The sequence below is a fragment of the Tachyglossus aculeatus genome, chromosome 1 (genome assembly GCF_015852505.1).
Source record: "Tachyglossus aculeatus isolate mTacAcu1 chromosome 1, mTacAcu1.pri, whole genome shotgun sequence".
Classification (NCBI taxonomy): Eukaryota; Metazoa; Chordata; class Mammalia; order Monotremata; family Tachyglossidae; genus Tachyglossus; species Tachyglossus aculeatus.
The window spans coordinates 132,246,353-132,267,403 of NC_052066.1; the positions used below are offsets into that span (position 1 = coordinate 132,246,353).

Sequence of the window (21,051 nt, forward strand, 5' to 3'; positions counted from 1 at the left end):
CAGGGGTCAATGGCGGACAGGTGAAAACGAGGCACAGTGAGGAGGTTAGCGGCAGAGGAATGGAGTGTGTGGGCAGAGCTGTAGATGGAGAGAAGGGAGGTGAGGTAGGAGGGGGCGAGGAGATGGAGAGCCTGGAAGCCAAGAGTGAGGAGTTTTTGCTTGAAGTACAGTAGTTGAGGCAGGATAGAATATGTGCTTGGATCAACATGGTAGCAGTTTGGATGGAGAGGGAAGGGCAGATTTTAGCAATGTTGGGAAGGTAGAACAGACAGGATTCGGTGATAGGCTGAATCTGTGGGTTGAGTGAGAGAGATGAGCAAGGATAACGCCAATATTACGGGTTTGTGAGACAGAAAGGATGGTGATACTATCTACAGTAATGGTCAGAGAGAGGACAGTGTTTGGGTGGGAAGACGAAGAGCTCTGTTTTGGACATGTTAAGTTTTAGGTGTCGATTGGACATCCAAGTGCAGACGTCCTGAAGGAAGGAGGAAATGCAAGGCAACAGAGAAGGAGAAAGACCAGGCACGGAGATTTAAGTTTGGAAATCATTTGCAGAGAGGTGGTAGCTGAAAACATGGGAGTAAATGAGTTCAGGGAATGAGTATAGATGGAAAATGGAAGGGTCCCAGAATTGAACCTTGAAGGACTTCCAATGAGGGGTGGGAGGCAAAGGACCCAGAGAAAGAAACTGAAAAGGAGCATCCAGAGAGATAGGAGGAGGACCTGGAAAGAACAGTGTAAGGGAAACAGAGGAGGATAGACAGTGTTTCCAGTAGGAGGGAGTGGTCCACACTGTCGAAAGCAGCTAAGAGGTTTAGAAGGATAAGGTCGGGGTAGAGGCCATTGGATTTGGCAAGGAGATCATTGGTGACTTTAGAGAACAGTGGGTGGAAGCCAAATTGCAGGGCATCAAAGGAGAGAATTGGAGGAGAGGAAGTGGGGGCTGTGGGAGTAAACAACTCTCTCAAGGCATGGGGAATGGAATGGCAGGAGAGAGATGGGGTGATAATTGGAGGGTACCATGGAACCAAGGGAGGGAATTTTTAGGATAGGGATACACGTGAAATTTTGAAAGCAGTGAGGGGAAGGAACCGTGGGAAAGTGAGCAGTTGAAAACTGCAGTCAGGGAGGAGGCAGGTGTTTTAATAAGATGTGAAGAGATGGAGGCGTGAGACTTTAAAGAGATCTCTTGTGACACTGGGAAGAAAGAGAGTTGTAGGACAGGTGGGAGGAAGATGGGGCTAGAGAGGAGCAGGGGAAATTTTAGAGCGATCAAACCTGATGCTTTCAATTTTTTCAATGAACTACGTGGCAAGGTCATTAAGGGCAAGAGCTGTGGAGGCAGGGGGATGAGGTTTGAGGAGGAAGTTAAAAGTCTGAAACAGCTGGTGCAGGCAAAGGCACATGGGAGCCAGTACAAAACCCTCCTACAAAAGCACCTTCTTCAGTAGGGACTCTGATTAATCCCCATCACCCTAATCAGGTCATCCTAACCTCCCACCTCTTAGCTTTCATTTGTATATGGGATTATTTATTCAACTTTATCCATTCATTTGCTGATTTTTTGGTAATTTTTGTACTTAGCATTTAATGTTTCCCCCTTGTCGGCAGTTTGTCCACACCATCCCTCTGACTCGGAACTCCTTCCCCCTTCATATATGACAGACCACCACTCTCCCCACCTTCAATGCCTTACTTAAAAAATCACATCTCCTCCAAGAGGCTTTCCCTGACTAAGCCCTCATTTCCACTACTCCCTCTCCTTTCTGCATCGCCATTAGAGTTGGAGCCGTACCATTTAAGCACATGAAATCCCCACAAGCTTGAACCCCATCATACTTACATACATATCCATTATTTCTTCTAATATCTGTTTCCCCCTTTAGATTGTAAGCTTTTTGTGGGCAGGAAGTATATCTACCAATTAAGCTCTGCCTCATAGCATTTGGTTGCTGAACTAGATCAAAAACCAATTCAGGCCCAACTGGAAGAACTATGCAACTGTTATACTGTACTTTCCCAAGTGCTTAGCACAGTGCTCTGTATATAGAAAGCCCTCAGTAAATATCATTGATTGGTATAACATCTTTATTGTCTGTCTACCCCCATTATATAAGTAGCTCCCTAAAGACTGTCATTTTCTTCCATTTTATTGTATGTTCCCAAGTACCCGTGTGTTTGTCATAAAGGTGCTCAACACATACTAATGATGATGATGCTTTCACTTTATGCTCGGCAGTTACAGTAAAATGAAAGTGGGTGCCTATTATGTAAAAATATAAAAATTATATTACCATTTCACATCTGTTCTTGGACTTGAAAAATAATATTTGTAACAGTTTCTTCACACTAATCTTCCAAGAACAAATTATAAATCTTATTACAATAGTATAAGCATATCTGAATTCCAAATTAGCTGACCTACTTCCCTAATATACTTTAAATGGAAAACCATTTGAAAAGATACATTTTCAACTTAAAATATGACATCGGTTAACAATTAATAACACATATCGTCATCTAAATGACAGTGATAAACACTACAAAGCTGCACTATTTTAAATTGTTCAGATCTAGTAAATTTTGCATTAATTCCCACAATTAAAATGTTTGATCGGAGTGTTCAGCCTTCTAATTGACAATGAAGATATAATTTTGAATTTTAAAATGACTGAGGTTCTCAAAACTGATATTTACAACTTTCCAAAAATTTCCTGTTTTCATAGGTTACACACAAATGACCCAAAATAAAACTGCTCACCTGATTCATTCATTCAGTCGAATTTATTGAGTGCTTACTGTGTGCAGAGCACTGTACTAAGCGCTTGGGAAGTACAAATCGGCAACATATAGAGATGGTCCCTACCCAACAACGGGCTGATGGCCACAATACAGAAAGAAATGCTTTGTGATATCACCTACCTTTGCACACAGGTTCCTCCTCAATGTGGAGTTAGTGGCCTCCACAACTGTTTAAGCTGCATTTCGAGCCTTGCCCACCCCAGAGCTCTGCCGAGATCTGACAGTTTCCAATCGGGATCATAAAGATCTATTATAGTGGTTTTCTGGCCTATCAGCTCTTGGAAGCTTGATTCCCCATTCCTGTCCCCCGTCCCCCTAAATCCCTGCCTCCTTTTGGCTCAAAATAAAAAAAGTTGGAATCGGTTTCTAGGAATTGCCCCTACTTATATACTTCACACGTGACCTTTGATGACCTAAAATTCTGCTTAAGCAATGATGGTAGAAGATGATATACTGATCTACATGGGGACGGCATACAAAATAAAAGCTGCTATTTACAAGAAAAATTGTTTTCAGCGACAAGGCTTTTCCCAAATGGGCAGATTTGGGGGATCATGAGAGATGAGTGATTATGTATCGAGGGCACCAGACAAATGGCGAAAGATGGAAGAGTTGAGAAAACTACTAAAGGAGTCCTAGAAAGACAGATCAAGAGAAAAATGTAGTTAATCTTAAATATTTTACAGACTCCATGAATTTGCATTGAAAAAATAAAATCCACATCAACTCTCACAAACAGGCTCAAGTTTTAGAAGAAGAGTGCCAGGGTTATGTCCTACTCCATGATCTAGTGGAAAAATCCTACTTCCGAATCAATAGGCTGGGTGGGATCCATTACGCTACCACATTGATACAGTACTTATTGGCCACCTTTCAGAGTGAAAATATACAACAGGGTTTCCCTTAATTTAATCAATAATCATTAAAAAGTACACTACAATGAAGAAAAAACAATCAAAAAGAACCTATCATCAACCCACATTGGGTACTTGCCAGATTGTCTCTTTTCCCTCTACAGTCAACACTCAGATAACCATGAATGAATTATTCATAAAATGGATTATTATCTGCGGGGCTCATAAATGTATTCACCTACTGCCAGTGTTGAATAAAAAAAAAATCAAGGTTCACTAACAGGTAACCCTTTGAGTAATTTGCAAACACCAACAGAAGCAGAGATACTGAGATACGATATGAAACAAATTCAAACAAATAAACTACGCAGCACCCCGGAGTTGAGGCAAAAAAAAAACTTACCAAAATAATTTTGTTTAACTGGAGAACAAAACTAACATTTGTTATGCTTTGATTGCTTATAAAATTATGAACAATTGTGGCTGGGTCCCAGGTCACTGAATTAGAGCTTTTCAGCACGTTAAAACGAGGAAGAGGGAGGAGGGATGATGACAGCCTTCTTTGAGACAAGTGTTCTCCTCTCCCTCCCAAGCTATCACATATATGTCCCCGACAGTGGATCCCCAAGCCTCCCTTCACACTACTGAGGTCTAACTCTATGGAAACCTGAAGGTTTCTCTCCCCAACACCTCCGGAATGTGGGGACAAGAGGGTCACAGCCTTTCTATCCTACCTAGACAAAACATCCACAATACCTAAAGCTATAGCCTTTACTCTCCCTGTGCATCCACACACGATTGTCACTTGTTATGATGTCTTTTAGTTCTCCCCTTCCACAAGAGCAGAGAAAAGCAGCGATATGAGGCCCAATTCTGAGAGGCCAAGCTTCTCCGACCTCCTACCCTGGGCACTGGCAACTGGTGTGTGGACCAGGGCATCTACCTGTCAAAGCAGGAAAGACACTGGAGTGACACAAACTGATGCCCTCAATACCACCCTCTCCACTGAACTCAACTCCCTTGTTCCTCTTTTACTCACCCATCTCGTACTACTAACTTGCAACCCTGGATTACCTCCACAGTGCATTTTCTTTGGTCCTGTGCAAGAGCAGAGTGCTGCTGGCTGAAATCCAGATACCTGGCTAACCTCATCCATCTTGAAATTCATCCTCACCAGCTGTAATTCAAAGCTCTCTTCTGCCCTGCAAAGCACTTCTCTATCCTTATTGACTGCCATACCAATTGTCCCAGCTGCTGTTTCAGAATTTAACTCCCTCCTCAAATCTCCTGTCCCCTCCACCCCTCCCAACTTGCCCCTAATGACCTGATCACACATTTATTGATAAAATTGAAACCATTAGTTGTGTTTTCCCTAAAAATCTTACCTGCTCTTTTCCAGTCCCTCCCTCCTCCTGCACTCTTTTCAACTCTCCAAATTTTCCCTGCAATATCCCACGGAATCTCTCTCACCTCCTCTTAAAATCTACTCCCCGCCCCTTGTGCCTCTGACCCCATCCCTTAATACCATAACAGTTGTCTCCTCCCTTCTTCCATGCTTGACCATCACCCTCATTTTCTCTTTCCAATAGTTTCTTCTCCACTGCTTTCAAACATGCTCACGTATACTCTACCCTACAAAAAATGTCCCTTGACCCCATGGCCCCCTCCAGTTATCACCCCATCAACCTCCTACCATTCCTCTCCAAACTCCTTGAGCAATTTGTCTACATCCACTTTCTCCACTTCCTCTCCTCCAATGCTCTCCTTGACCTCCTCCAATCTGGCTTCATCTCCTTCAATCCACAGAAACTGCCCTCTCTAAGGTCATCAATGACCTTCTCCTTGCCAAATCCGACAGCCTCTACTCCATTTGAATCTTTCTAGACCTCTCAGGTGCCTCTGACACTTTAACTACCCACTTCGCTTTGAAACATTACCTAACTTGGCTTCACTGACAACAACCTTTCCTGGTTCTCCAACTGTCTCTACGACCACTCCTTCTCAGTCTCTTTCATGGGCTCCTCCTCTGCCTCTCCCACTTCCAACTTTCTCTTTAAATTGGGTTCCTTCAAGGCTCAGTTCTGGGTCTCCTATTCTCCATCTAGATGCACTCCCTTTTAGAAAACTCATTTATCCCCATGGCTTCAACTACCATTTTAAATTGCATTATTCCCAAATTTATCCTTCCAGCTCTGACCCTTCTTCTCTTCAGTCTCACATTTCCTATTGCCTTTAGGTCGTCTCTGCCTAGATATCCTACCAACATCTCAAACTTAATATGTCCAAAGCAGAACTCCTCATCTTCCCATCCAAACACTGTCTTCCCCTTGTCTTTCCTATCACTGTAGAAAAAACTCTTCCTAACTCACAAGCCCATAACCTTGCTATTACCCTCTATTCATCACTCATTCAACCCAAATACTCAATGTCACTAAATCCTGGCAGTTCTACCTTTACAACATTACTAAAATCCACCCTTTCCTCTCCATCCAAACTGCTACTACACTAAGCACTTATCCTATCCACCCCAACTATTACTGCCTTTTTGCTGACCTCCCAGCCTCCTGTCTCTCCCCACTCCAGTCCATACCTCACTCTGCTGCCCAGATTATTTTTCTATAAATCCATTTAGTCCATGTTTCCCAACTCTTCAAGAACTTCCAGTGGTCGCCAATCCGCCTCTGCATCAAACCTAAACTCTTTACCTTCAGCTTTAAAACAAAGACCTCTCCCCTTCCTTTCTTACCTCACTAATTTCCTACTACACCCAGCCTGTACACATCACTACTCTAGTGCCAGCTTGCTCACTGTGCCTAAATCTTGCCATAAACCCCTTTCCCACATCCTTTCTCTGACCTGGAACTCCCTCCCCCTTCATATCTGACAGATCACCACTCTCCCCATCTTCAAAACCTTATTAAAAAATCACATCTCCTCCAAGAGGCCACCCCCAATTAAGCCTTCTTTCCCCTATTCCCTCTCTCTTTTGCATTATCTATGCATTTGACATTCACTGCACCCTTAGCCCCACAGTACGTATGCACAGATCATTATTTATGTTAATGCCTATCTCCCCCTTTAGACTGTAAACTCCTTGAGTGTAATAACAATAACGATGATGGTATTTGTTAAGCGCTACTATGTGCTACACACTGTACTAAGTGCTGTGTCCATCAACCATTTTGTACTGTATTATCTCAAGTACTTAGTTCAGAGCTCTGCAAACAGTAAGCACTCAATTATCATTGAGTAATTGACAGGTGTTTCTGCTAGTTATGAAATGTCAGAATTATTGCACTACCAACAATATGTCATTTTAGTTAAGGATCAAAGACAATACAACAATCTTAACTCTTAACTAGATTTTTAGAGCAGAAACAAAGCATGAAGCATCCAGAAATACTTAAGTAAACTTGCAGAGAACAGATGGTGATATTTCACTGGACTCCACAACTACACCTCTATTCCTTGGTAATGGATGAAATAACAAGATTAACCAGAGGATGATCCCACATCTAATTAGACAACACAGCAATGAGACAGAGTGGTCAAGGATAACTAAATTAAAAACCAACAGGTAAGCCAAAGAGAGCAATCAAAATAAATAACTGAATATACAACTGAATGAACATATACACATTAAGTGCTGGAGATGGCTGATGGGTTTATAACATGGGGATAGATGCTGGGTATTAATCAGGGAAGGTTTGTTGGAGGAGTTGGTCTTTCAGAAGAGTTTTAAATATGGGGAGAGCTGTAATCTGTCAGACATGGGGAGAGAGGGAGGGAGGAAGGGAGTTCCAAGTCTGGGAAATAACATGAATGTGATGACGTAGATGGGAGAATCTAGACTATGAGCTCGTTGTGGGCAGGGAATATGTCTGTTTGTTGTACTGTACTCTCCCAAGTGCTTAGTACAGTGCTTTGCACACAGTAAGTGCTCAATAAATACGACAATGAATGAAATGAATGAGATTCAAGAGTAAGATACAGTCAGAAGGCTGGCTTGGGAGGAACAAAAAGAGCAGGTGGAAGAGTAGTGGGTGAAAGGAGCAGTTAAGTAAGGTGGAGTCAGATGGTGGAGAACCTCCATGTTGATTGTGAGTAGATTTTGCTTAATGTAGAAGGACACAGGTATACAGTGGAGGGTTTAGAGAACCAGCAATATGATCCTTGCAGTGGCATGTAGTTGTGGTGAACCACAACAAGCTGCCTTTTTAGTGACTGTCTGTGATCCCGTGAACAACAGCAAGGACTGATGCACTGATGGGCTCTACCTGAGACAAGTGATTGCTGGCCTGTGGGGGTAGAGCGTGGAGAGAGGCGGGGCTTTCTCTCCCTGTTCTACCTGGTAATGGGGCTGGAACAATCAATGACCACCACATTAAAGCCACAACTGCCATGCCTGAGGCAGCACACAGAGGTACATGAGCATACTGTAGAGCAGCAGAAAAGCAGCACTTGGAAGCAGACAGAAGACACTGGCAGAATAGGCTTCTTTGTCCATAGACTGGAATTGGACCCCTGGATGGTGGAGTGAGTATGTATGCATGTGTCATTCCTTTGCATGTTGGTAAAACTAAGTAAAAAACTGTTCACAGTAACCTTGGTGATCAGGGGTGTGGTTTGAACTCTACTACGTGTCACTGAGGCTCCTCTGATCCAGAAAGGTCCTGGTTGGTACCAACTGGGGGCTCGTGACAGTAGTGTAGATTGGAAAGGGAAGAAGATGATATAAAAGTTTTGCTCTAACATGACCAGAGCTGGAACAAAGTAGTAGTTGCTTGGGAGAACAGAGGGGGATGGATCCAAGAGAGGTTGTGTAGGGAAAAGAAAATCAGCAAGATTTGATTGAATGTGAGAATTGAAGCAGAGTAAAGAGTCAACGATGATGCCAAGGTGGCAAGTGAACAATTTTCTGTATCCACAGGCCTGGAAGAGTACTAACAGGTACTCTTCACCAAAATAAACATCTCCAGGATTCATCAAGTTAAAAAAAAAAGATTATTAGACCCTCTTTTGACTGCATGAAATAATTCAAATGCTTCAGAAAAAAACAAAAAGGTTAAGTGGTGATTTTAATGAAACAACAAAACAGATTTTCTTTAGTGAGCTAAAGCACTATGCCAAGTGCTGGGATGAGTGAAAGATAAACAATTCATATCTCTCAAGTCTGTAGCCCACAGGGGGCTCCCAATCTAGATGGGCAAGGACAGATTCATGGGAGACATAAGCAAGAGACAAGAAATTACAGACAATGGGAGCATTTACTAAAAACTAGGCTCAATAACTACAGGCCAAGTTACAGGGATAGAGATGGATGGTCCTGATGCTCCACCCAGCTCCAGACCAGTAACTCCTTGGTTCTCCTTTCAAAAGGTTACTCTAGTAGAGGCTAGCTCCAGTGTCACACATTGAGTCAACAGAAGTGCAAATCAGTTGTTCATTTTTCACTGTTCAATCTCTAAAAACAATTTCCCAAAGCAAACACTTCAAATTTGTGGTTTCTCTGGCCTATGTAAATAAAAAAAAGGATTTATACAAAGCTAAAAGACTACTAGTGTACTTACAGATTCAAATGGAAAACATGTATCCTTTAAGAACTCTTGAACTTTAGTAGGATGCATTTCAATGAATCGAAATCGAAAGAGATCCATTTCTTGTTGAATAAACCAACGCCTGAGATCTTCACTGAAAGGAAGAAAAATGGATTCACTGAACCTTTAACGACTAACTATTAATTTTGATAAAAGAATACTAACCCAAACAGGATGGAATCATGTTGGCAGCCACAGAAAATTATATTCACATTCTTGTATGAAGACAGTAAAACTGCCATACGTTAGCATTTCTGCTAATTCTGTTGTATTGCACTCCCCCAGGTGCTTAGTACAGTGCTCTGGCATTGACCCATTTTCCAAGAAATGACTAACATAGCCATTTTATCAGGAAATAGTCCATCTTAAGCCCCACTTATAAGATTCAGAAATTAATGATCTCTTACACTGAAAATATTTCACAGAAAAAGGTATGTCGTGCAACAAAACACGGGGTTTTGAAAATACAGTACAGTTGTTTCATCCCCAAAACTCAACATCCATTAACAGATGCTGAAAGTATACTACAGTGATTTTTCTCTGACAACTGTTCAGAGAAAGTTTAAGGAGAAGCAGAGAGGCCTAATGGATAGAGCACAAGCCTGGGAGTCAGAAGGACCTGGGTCATTATCCCAGCTCCACCACTTGTCTGCTGTGTGACCTTGAGCAAGTCACTTAACTTCTCTGTGCCTCCGTTACCTCATTTGTAAAGTGGGGATTAAAACTGTGAGCCCCATGTGGGACAGGAACTGAGTCTAAACCGATTAGCTTGTATACACCTCAGTGCTTAGAACAGGCACATAAGTGCTTAACAAATGTCATTTAAAAAAAAAAACCCTCTGCTTTGAGCTTAGGAAAATAAAACATACATAAGGCTCTAACATTGTTGCTACTAAATTGAAAAAAGACATATGCTTCTCTCCAAATCTAAAGTATAGGAAGCATTGCGCTCCAGTTATTTCTCACAGCTTTCAAGATCTTTCCAATCTAATACGTCTATAACCGAAATAAGGAAATAGTTCTGAATAGAGGTAATATTAAATCAGAATTTATTCTAAAACCCAGCAACAATGTTAAACTTCTTCCCCCTCTGGGTGGCACTACTGCCTTACTAAAGAGGAACTAAAATCATTTCAAAACAATGCAAGCACTAACACAACCATTGTACGGCAAAGCTACAGTTGAGATGAAGGCTACTTGATCAGAAAATTTTGAAAACTGCTAAACAGCCAACCACCATTTCTCCAGCTAAAACTTCTACCGCTGATTCCCATAAGTGTATATTGTTCTTTTCATAAATGTGTCTGTCACATTTCAACTGCATGTTGATTATGGGAAAAGTCACATGGGCAATAACCTTCCTGGGGTTCTAAAAACCTCTTCAACACTTTTTTCCCCTTAAAATACAAATGATCCACAAATGGAACCAAACTGCTAGCCACACCTCAACTTGTTCAGAGTGATTACTAAATTTGGCCTGGTGAGTGGATAGGGCTGCATTCAAGTCTTAAAAGTGACTGAGATTAAGTTCTTCAGGACTTTTAAAGAGCCCCTGTGGCTATTGCAAACAAGAAGGCACCCAAATCTGCAGCGTAGGGAGTATCACATAGCTGGGGGAGCAAATAAGTCTGGGAACCAACAACAAGCAGCAGTGAGAATAAGTGGGAACATACGTGACGGCAAACTCCCCAAGTACGTCTTGGACAAGCTGGCTAAATCTTCCCCTTATTCCTTTGCTCTCTCACTACCCTTACAGGTGATGGAGCACCTCTCCAGGCCCTCATCCCCAAACCCTAACCCCTTAAGGTCCCTGTCACCTAAAGCCAGATAATCATGGCTGAGCTGGGGGAACTGACCTTTTCTTTACAGTTGAACAGCAACGCTGATGGAAGAATGTCAAATGGCTCTTGATTCTGCCAATTCATTGTACTGAGAACCTGCTCAAAGTGCTATTTTTATCCTTTTTTGAAGAATTGGGGGGAGCTACAGAATATAATCATTCAGTCAATTAATGGCTTTCATTGGGGCACTTACTATGCACAGTGCACTATACTAAGTGCTTGGGAGAGTACAATGCAATGTAGTTGATAGACATGATCCCTACCCTCAAGAAGCTCACAATCTAGTTGGGAGAGAGAGACAATAAAATAAATAACAAAGTGAAGTGGCAGAGTATACAGATATGTACATAAATGCTGTGGAATGAGAATCAAAGTGCTTTAATGGGTACAACCCAAGTGCAAAGGTGATGCAGAAGAAAGTACGAACAGAGTGGGGAAATGAGAGGTTAGTCAGGGAAGGTTTCTTGGAGGAGATGTGATTTTAGTAGGGATTGGAAGATGGGGAGTGTGGTGACCTGTCATATGTGGAGGGGGAGGGAGTTCCAGGCCAGGAGGATGTGAGCAAGGGGTCATCGTGAAATAGACGAGATAGAGGTACAGAGAGTAGGATGTTGTTAGAGAAGTACAGTGTACGGATTGGGTTGTAGGAGATCAGAAAGGAATTGTATGAGGGAGAGAGCTGACGGAGTGCCTTAAACCACTGGTAACGAGTTTCTGTTTGAGCAAATGAATGGGCAACCATTGGAGACTTCTGAGGAGTGGGGAAATGTGCAGAGAACTTTAAGAAAAAAGATCTGGGCAGCAGAGCGTAGCACTGACTGCAGTGGGGAGAGACTGGAGGCAGAGAAGTCAGCCAGGAGGATAATGCAGTAGTCACAGAAGGATTTGATAATTACTTGACCAGTGTGATAATTTGGATGAAGAAGGTGCAAATTCTAGAAATGTTCTGAAAAACAGATAGGATCTGGTGACAAACCACAACAACTGTGGGGGTTTTTAAGCACTTACTATGTGCCAAAACTGTACTTAGCACTGAGTAGAAACAAGATAATTAAGTCAGTTACAGTCCCCATCCAACAAGGAGCTCACACTCTAAGTAGGAAGGAGAACAGGTACTGCTCATTTTACAAATAAGGTAAGTGACAGCCAAACTGCTTGCCTACTGTCACAGTAGGAAAGTGGCAGAGCTCAGATTAAATACCAGGTCCTATGGACTCCCAGGACTGTGTGCTTTCATATTTCTTGATTTTTACATCACGATAAAATTTTCAAGTATTTCCAATTTTTTTTAATAGCATTTGTTAAGCATTTATAATGTGCCAGACACTGTACTAAGCACTGGGGTAGATACAAAACAAAGAAGATGGACCCAGTCATCTGTTCATTCATTCAGTTGCATTTATTGACTGCTTATTGTGTGCAGAGCACCAATAAACAGATGGGCAAAGTGACCACAAACTGCTGACTGAGCCCCATGTAGGACAGGGACTGTGTCCAATTTCATTACCCAAGGCTTAGTACAGTGCCCAGAACATAGCAAGCACTTAAATACCACAGTTATTATCAACATTATTATGATTTTCACTTAAGGGCCAAGTTTTGTGAGGATCCGATTTGCAGGGACCGCCACACAACTGACAATATTGGGCAGGCTGTAGCCTGGACTGGTGGAAGAAGCCATAGCTGCAGTTGTGACTGTAGACTCTGTGTCACAAGAAGCCCAAAACTTTGCTCCTCTAGCCACAGTACCCAACAGCTGTTTTTGTATTTATCCTTGTCTATTATGTACTTTTGGTATCTTTAGGCTTTCATCATTCCTTTCATGTCTGTGGCCAATGTGAGCCCAAAACAAGGTCCAATTCTTCCCCAGTGCTTAGTACAGTGCTTGCACATAATAGGTGTTTAATAAATACTATTACTACTGTGAGAAGAAATTTCATGGGGTCACCTGAGTGTTTTGACTGTATCTAGGCAGAACTAATCCAAAACCATGCCAGAAACAAAGTTACCTACTCAATGGCTAGTTATTCCCCTCAGTAATGTGGTCATGGATCTAACTTCCCAGGATGAAACGGTTTTGGTAGACTCTGAGAGAAGAGAAACAACTATGAAATGCCACTCTACCACTCACCTCAGCCCGGCCCGGGTGAGGCTCCAGACTCTCTTGTCTGGTTAAATGCTTCAGCCCTGATACTGCATGGCCTTTATGGCACTGGTGGACAATTAGGGAGGGTTCCACTTGCAGCAACTCTTTTCTGGTTTCAAGCAAGGTAAAGATTTAGTCAGTCAGCCCCAGGCACAGCTAACCTATGGGGATAACTGTAACAGCACCTAACTCTGAACCATGGAAGTGTCACCATGGGAGGAAGGTGCCAGCTCAGAGCCAGGGCGGCCTAGATCAAACACAAGCCAAAGCAAATCACTGGCACATATTTAGCCCATCCCACCTCAAGGGCATCGCTATCTTAGTGTTTCAAGTAGGAGAAAAATACGAGCACTTTGGAGGTACCAAGGCTTTGCTGGGAGGCATCCCATTCTGCTTTTTCTTTGAACCATAAGGAACCTGCTTCTCAATATTGGCATTCGGCAGGAGAGGAAAACTAGAAGCCTTTAGATTACTATGTGCCAGTAAACCACCAAGCACTGAAGGGCCCTTTAAATTGTATTAGAAGACAGTGATGAAAATGTCACCATTAGAGAAAGCAGCAGAAATAAGAACACTTCAATTGAAAATTGGGAATTTGACAGTATCACAGTAAATTCCGGGGTTACTTATTTCTGCGCCATTTTAGAGAAAGGTTAGTAAGTAGAAAATGAAAAGAATCAAGCAAATAGAAAAAGATAAAAATATGTGAGAATATGATTTTCCTTAGACCATGTACTCTAAATACTCTAATTACAAAAAGCCACTAACAACATCTTAATAGGATACATTATGACATGTATTAGTATGGCTGTTAATCTAATTAAACCAGATTATGCAAATTGCCTGAAAGTTTTTCAAACTGCTTACATTAACTTTATTAAGCAGCACTTACTCTCACCTTTCAGGAGCTAAAAGCAACTCAGGATGACAGACTAATGAAAATATTACATGAAAAAACATTCATTGCACACTTACGACTGACAGTAAGCAAGGCGCAAGATAAAGTGTGAAATATGATCCTTCCTCCTTGCTTCATATTCATCTTCCATCATAGACTACAAAGTAAAAAGTAAGAATATATATCAAATTCAACAACAAAAAAAGAAAACACGAAAATGCTTAAATCAACATGAAAATAAAATGCTATACAGAATTCTGCCACTCAGAATTTCCAGATTGTACTGTCATTAACATTTAACATAGGTTAAAACATATATTGCATTTTTATTAGGTTTCCTTTTATACATAAGCTTATGTATATTTTTATGTCTATAAATTCATGTGAGGAGTGGTCTGCTGTGTGACCTTGGGTGAATCACTTCACTTCTCTGTGCCTCAGTTAATTCAACGGTAAAAAGGCGGTTAAAAGTGTGAGCCGTTTGTGAGACAGGGACTGTGACTAACCAGATTAACTTGTATCTACCCCAGAGTTTAGCACAGTGCTTGGCATATAGAAAGCATTTATTAATAATAATAATAATAATAATAATAATAATAATAATGTGGTCAAAGTGGACTTCCAATTAGTGTTCACCAAATCCCAAACTCCAGAATGCACTAAATCCTGCTCAAGTTTGAGCGTAGGAATTTGGGGAAAAAAAAAAGGAAATAATTCTTCTCATGGCAGAAGGGAAGATTTGAAATTTACAACTACAGAAAATTGTGCAGGTCAAAAATATTAACAGGTTCAAAAGAAGTTTGGATGAATTCATGAACACATGGTTCATACTGGGTGACTTTAGCAATGCTTTGCACACAGTAAGAGCTCAATAAATACCATGGATTGATTGAATAGAGGGACAATGAGGGCTGCAGACTGTGAGCCCACTGTTGGGTAGGGACTGTCTCTATGTGATGCCAATTTGTACTTCCCAAGCGCTTAGTACAGTGCTCTGCACATAGTAAGTGCTCAATAAATACGATTGATTGATTGATTGCAGGGGAGAAAAGCAAGGAACGTTAGTGGATCATCACTAGATGTTAAATATCAAAGAAGGAAATCACCCCACAATGCCTCCAAGGATCCCATTGTCACTGTCAAACACAGAATACTGGACTAGATAGACCATGAGGCTGACTCATGAATGAATGGCACAATGTACCATTGTACAGCACATGTTCAACAATCTTGAACTTGGTTTTCAAAAATAACCTTTGTACTATAACAAGCTCTACATTTTCAGGGTTGTTTACGTAACCACTCCTCAAAGCAAACAATATGTATACCTTCACTTTTGAAATAGGTCTTTAAAAGTACAGCTACAGTGCAAATGAACTGAAAATATCAGAAAGAGCAACAAAAGGAAACTTTCACAGGCACCAGTTTTAAATCAAAATCAGGTACAATTTAAAAGAGACAACCCAGGAATGGGTAACTAGTCCCTGTCTACCTGAGTCATCAATTGATCAATACAATGCAAAGCAAGCACTTGGGAGACTACAATAGAGCTAGCATACATAAACCCCTGATTTGAGAAGCAGCATGGTTTAGTGGAAAGAGCACCGGGCTTGGGAGTCTGAGGGCGTGGGTTCTAATCCTGACTCTCCCACCACTTGTCTGCGTGTGTGACCTTGGGGAAACCACTTAACTTCTCTGTGCCTGTTACCTCATCTGTAAAATGGGAATTAAGACTGTGAGCCCCACCTGGGACAACCTTAGAACAGTGCTTGGCACACAGTAAGCACTTAACAAATACCATAATTATTATTATTATTACAATCTAGTGATTGTTAAGACAGACACTAAAATTTCAGTAAGGCACCACCTGTTCAATTCCTGCACCCTTATGAGAATCACTCATTTTGTAAAACAAGAACTACCCCACTAAAGTACCTAGAAAGAAAAGCAAAAGGAGCCTTTCACCATTCCGGGAATTTGAAAGAAATAAAGGAGACGTGAAATCTGGCTGAAAACTGAAAAGGAACTCTGCCTGAGCCAACACCAGAGTGATAAAACTTGGATTAAACAGGTCTAAGGAGTTAGACTTTCATCAGAATTTAAAAACCATGAAACAGATCCTCAACTACCACTGTTCTGACCTACCCTGTCAAACTCACTGTGGGTATTGTCTAAGCCTTATTGAAGGCACACCTCCTCCAAGAGGTCTTCCCTGACTAAGCCTTCATTTCTTCTTCTTCCACTCCCTTCTGCACTGCCCTTGGATTTGCACCCTTTACCCCCCGCACCCCCAGCCCCACAGCACTTATGTACATATCTGTAATTTATTTTATATTAACATCTGTCTAAGTTCATTGTGGGCAGGGAACATGTCTACCAACTGTTATATTGTGTGCTCCCAAATGCTTAACACAGTGCTTTGCACATAGTAAGCACTCAGTGAATACTGATTAATTGATCCAGGAATGTGTCTGGTACTCTGAACTATACTCTCCCAAGCGCTCATACTGCACATAGTAAGTGCTCAATAAATACTATGGATTGCTTGATAAAGAGATTTCTTACAATGAGGCACATACTTCTAAAAGCTGAAGGAAGACCACTTCAGCATACCAGAACCAGGGAAAAAAGAGAGAGGTTTTGCTTCAGCTGCCTTCCCCACAAGACAATTCTGGGGGCTTGACTCCATCCAGGAGAGAGTGCAAGTATAAAAGAGATTCTCTCTCAGGGGGCACTCACACTCAAGGATACAGTCTCACCACCAATAGTGTCATCTTCCAACAGAAACACAACTCAACACCACCCATGGTCAATTATATTTATAAATCAATCATATTTATTGAGCACTTACTGTGTGCAGAGCACTGTACTAAGCGCTTGGGAAGTACAAATTGGCAACATATAGAGACAGTCCCTACCAAACAGTGGGCTCACAGTCTAAAAGGGGGAGACAGAGAACAAAACCAAACATACTAACAAAATAAATAGAATAGATATGCACAAATAAAATAAATGAATCAATAGAGTAATAAATATGTACAAACATATATACATATATACAGGTGCTGTGGGGAAGGGAAGGAGGTAAGATGGGGAGGATGGAGAGGGTTTACTAACCCTTCTATTTGGGTCAATCATATTATCCTTAACCAATCAGTGCACAGTCATACACTGGAAGGAAAAGCAATGTCAAATAAATATAAATGTAATTGACCAAACAAAATACCCATAATTAGGGTCCAGGGTAGGTAACACTAGCTAATTCCCCTTCTCAACCTAGTCCGTTATGTTTATGACTGCAGCTTGATCAGAGGGCAATGCCTAAAGAAAAAACCTAAATTGTATGTTTGAGTTACCAAAAGTTAAGATTAAAAGTACAGTTAATACTAATTATGAGAGTGACTTGAACTTAATTTATTTTTCAACAGTTTGCACAGACAAAGCTGACCTTGAGAGGAATTCTCCACATGAGAATACAAGGAAAAAATATAATCTCTAAAACCCACCTCTCCCTTGAGAGAGTTACCAGTTTCAAGAGTTCAGGAGTTCATATCTGGGAGCAAAACCAAACCATCGAGACCTCTCTGTTCTACTGCATCAAGGATCCATGAAAACCAGGAAGCTGTGATTCTACTTACTCTGTAGCAAAATTTGAGCTTTCGAAGTTCACTCTCCAGTTTGCTTCGGTAGTCGTCGGTGCTTTTCACATAGTTGATCCCAAGGTTTTCAATGGTTTTGAGGACTACCACAATTAACACAAAAAGACAGCAGAGTAAGACACTTTCTTTAAAACGATGCTACACCCAAATACAAAAAAAAATCCAAAATGTTGGAAAATTATCCCCACTATCAGATTAATACTGTCACCATTTTCTTGAGAAAAAAACCCAGGCATGAACCAGTTATTTTGCCCCATAAAATTACCCCGAATAGCATCTAGTGGATTTTCGGTTGCAGAAGGAAGTACAGTCCCATATCAACAGTCTTCCTCTGTTCTTACTCCAACCCCTCTTTTTTTCTTCTCTCTCTCTCTCTCTCCCCCCCTCACCCCCAAGCCCTCGTAAATGGCATATGTTAAACACTTACTATGTGCCAGGCACTGTACTAAGCGCTGGGGTAGATACAAGCAAATCAGGTTGGACACAATCCCTGTCACACATGGGGCCCCATTTTACAAATGAGGTAACTGAGGCCCAAAGAAGTGAAGTGGCTTGTCCAAAGCCTCCCAGCAGAGAAGTGGCGGAGCCTGGAATAGAACCCATGCCCTTCTGATTCCCAGGCCCATGTTGTTTCCACTAGGCCACGCTGCTTCTCTGCTTAATTTGCCAGCACAGCTCTAACAGAGTAAAGCCAATTTTCTGGACTGAGTCAGGGTGGGCCCACAGAAAACCACACAACCAGACTGGAATCTGAGAAGAGAGATCAGTAACAACAGTAACCACACTCAGGGTGGCTTTCCAACTAGCAGCACTGCTAAATCTGCATAATGACCAACCTTCCTATTCCAGCAAGTCAAGGGCTAGGACTCACACACTCCCGAAGTTCCAGAGAATGAATAACCCTAAATTACCTTCACCCCTAAAAGTTCAAATGTAATTCAGTTCTGACAGAAGAGTCACTCACGTTTAAGCCTGTCAATGGCGAGACTTTCAAACTCGATCAGAGAGATATTTTCACATGGAGGCTGCAGGTAGAATTGAAGGCTATGAGGATACAGAGAACCTCTCTTGTCACCTGCCAGTCTTATCCTCGGCCTCTTTGGTTTAGAAAACTCCATTTCTATTACCCTGTACAGAGAAAAATCAAAAGTGAACCTAAGGTCCCAGAAGTTTGGGGACTTCCATGTTTAAACCCCTTGATCTGGGCACTCTAAAACTACCCAATAAGCTTTTAAGACGAGCTATAAAATGAAGTTGTAAACAAAGTCTGCAAAACCAGTATCCCAGGGTGAGCCCTTTTTGGCTGGGTAGCAGGTGTGCCAGTAACAAGTTCCTTGAACTCAGCTGAGCTGGAAGAAAGTCACATCTCCTGAAGGAGTGAAGGGCAGCTAGACACCCTGGACCATTTAGCTTCTCTTTCTCTCATCAGTGCCTTTGGCAGTAGTAGTGGTAACAGCTTTTATTGAGTGCCTGCTGGGCAAAATACACTGTATTAGGCACTGGGAAAGCACAGAACAAGCAAGTGACACACTCTCTACCCACAGGGAGCTAACAAACTAATGGAGGAAACAGACATTACAGTATTTACAATCCAAGAGATCAAAATAAGTTAATGAATGCACAACTGAAAAATACAGATACATATTTTATACATACCAAGTAAATGCTGAGGATGGGTATAAGTATGGAAGTACTAGAGATGGCTGATGGATTTATATGACTTGGGATCCTGTGAATTAATTGGGAAGGCATGTTGAAAGAGGAGGGTTTTCAGGAAGGGTTTGAATATGGTAAGGTCCATGGTTTTGATGTTCATCCCAGTCCCAAAGCACTTTTGTAAAGATCCTTTTATAGGACTATTTCTTCTACTGTAATTTATTTTAATGTGTCACCCCTATAAACTGTAAGCTCTCTGTGGACAGGGATTGCATCTACCAACTCTATCATATTGTCCTTTCCGAAGTGCTTAGTACAGAGCTCTCTAGACAGTAAGACTCCTAAGACTGTAAACTCATTATGGGCAGGAAACTTGATGGCTAATTCTTTTGTATTGTACTCTCCCAAGCACTCAGTACAGTGCTCTGCACGTAGTAAGCGCTCAATAAGTACCATTGATCAATTGATTGCTCTGCAAACAGTAAGCACTCAATAAATACCACTGATTGATTTGTCAGGCTTAAGGCGGACGGGGGTTCCAGGGAAACAGCGTGAGTTAGAGAACAGAGGTCCAGTTAAGTTACCTAGGGAGGAACAAAAGAAACAGGAGGGGCAGAAGAGGGTGAAGAGACCAGATCTGTATACTGGGGTGAGTTGAAACCAACTGTGAGGAGATTTTTTTTGATGAGGAGGGGCCTGGGAAGAAGTTTTGAGAAGCAGAGGGTGAGTAGAGCATCAATTTAGGGAGATTCATTTATTCATTCATTCAATCGCATTTATTGAGCGCTTACTGTGTGCACAGAACTGTACTAAGCGCTTGGAAGTACAAATCAGCAACATATAGAGACGGTCCCTACACAACAATGGGCTCACAGTCTAGAAGGGGGAGACAGACAACAAAACAAGTAGGGAGATGACACCGAAGCGAAGCGTCATCAGCGGTGTCATAAAGAAGGTGTCAGAGACGCTGTAGTGGATAGAGCACAGGCCTGGGAGTCAAAAGGTCATGGTTTCTAATCCTGGCTCTGCCGCTTGTCTGCTGTACGACCTTGGGCAAGTCACTTCACTTCTCTGGGCCTCAGTTCCCGCATCTGTAAAATGGGGATTGAGCCTGTGAGTCCCACATGGGTCAGGAACTGTGTCCAACTTGATTTCCTTGTATCCATCCCAGTGCTTAATACAGTGCCGGGCTTAACAAAGTGCTTAACAAATACCGTAATTAGGTGTGGGTGAAGAATATCCTCCTGTTCCACACCACCTGCAAAGCACAGTAAGGTACTTTTCATTCTTCTATCTCTCTGTATTTCATCAAGAAACACTTAAGAACTATAAAAATATACAAAAATATAAAGATCATTAATTCTAATGAAACAGTAATAATAATGATGATGGTATCTGTTAAGTGCTTACTATGTGCCAAGCACAGTTCTAAGCACTGGGGTAGATACAAAGTAATCAGATTGTCCCACGTGGGGCTCACAGGCTTCATCCCCATTTTACCGATGAGGTATCTGAGACACAGAAAAGTTAAGTGATTCGCCCGAAGGCAAAGCTGACAAGTGGCAAAGGCAGAATTAGAACCCATGACCTCTGAC

At 41.7% G+C, this 21,051-nt stretch overlaps 1 protein-coding gene across 1 annotated transcript in view; it reads right to left on the reverse strand.

Annotated features, from left to right (window-relative positions):
- PRIM2 (DNA primase subunit 2) overlaps positions 1-20,692 on the reverse strand; it is a 323,348-nt gene extending 302,656 nt beyond the window's left edge. Inside the window, exons 1-5 of the mRNA XM_038743964.1 lie at positions 20,671-20,692; positions 18,765-18,928; positions 17,780-17,883; positions 14,219-14,298; positions 9,230-9,350 (exon numbers count right to left, since the gene is read on the reverse strand). Coding sequence (XP_038599892.1) covers positions 9,230-9,350; positions 14,219-14,298; positions 17,780-17,883; positions 18,765-18,918 — 459 coding nt within the window. The 5' untranslated portion in view covers positions 18,919-18,928; positions 20,671-20,692. The remainder of the gene's footprint in view (positions 1-9,229; positions 9,351-14,218; positions 14,299-17,779; positions 17,884-18,764; positions 18,929-20,670) is intronic.
- Positions 20,693-21,051: the final 359 nt, after the last annotated feature.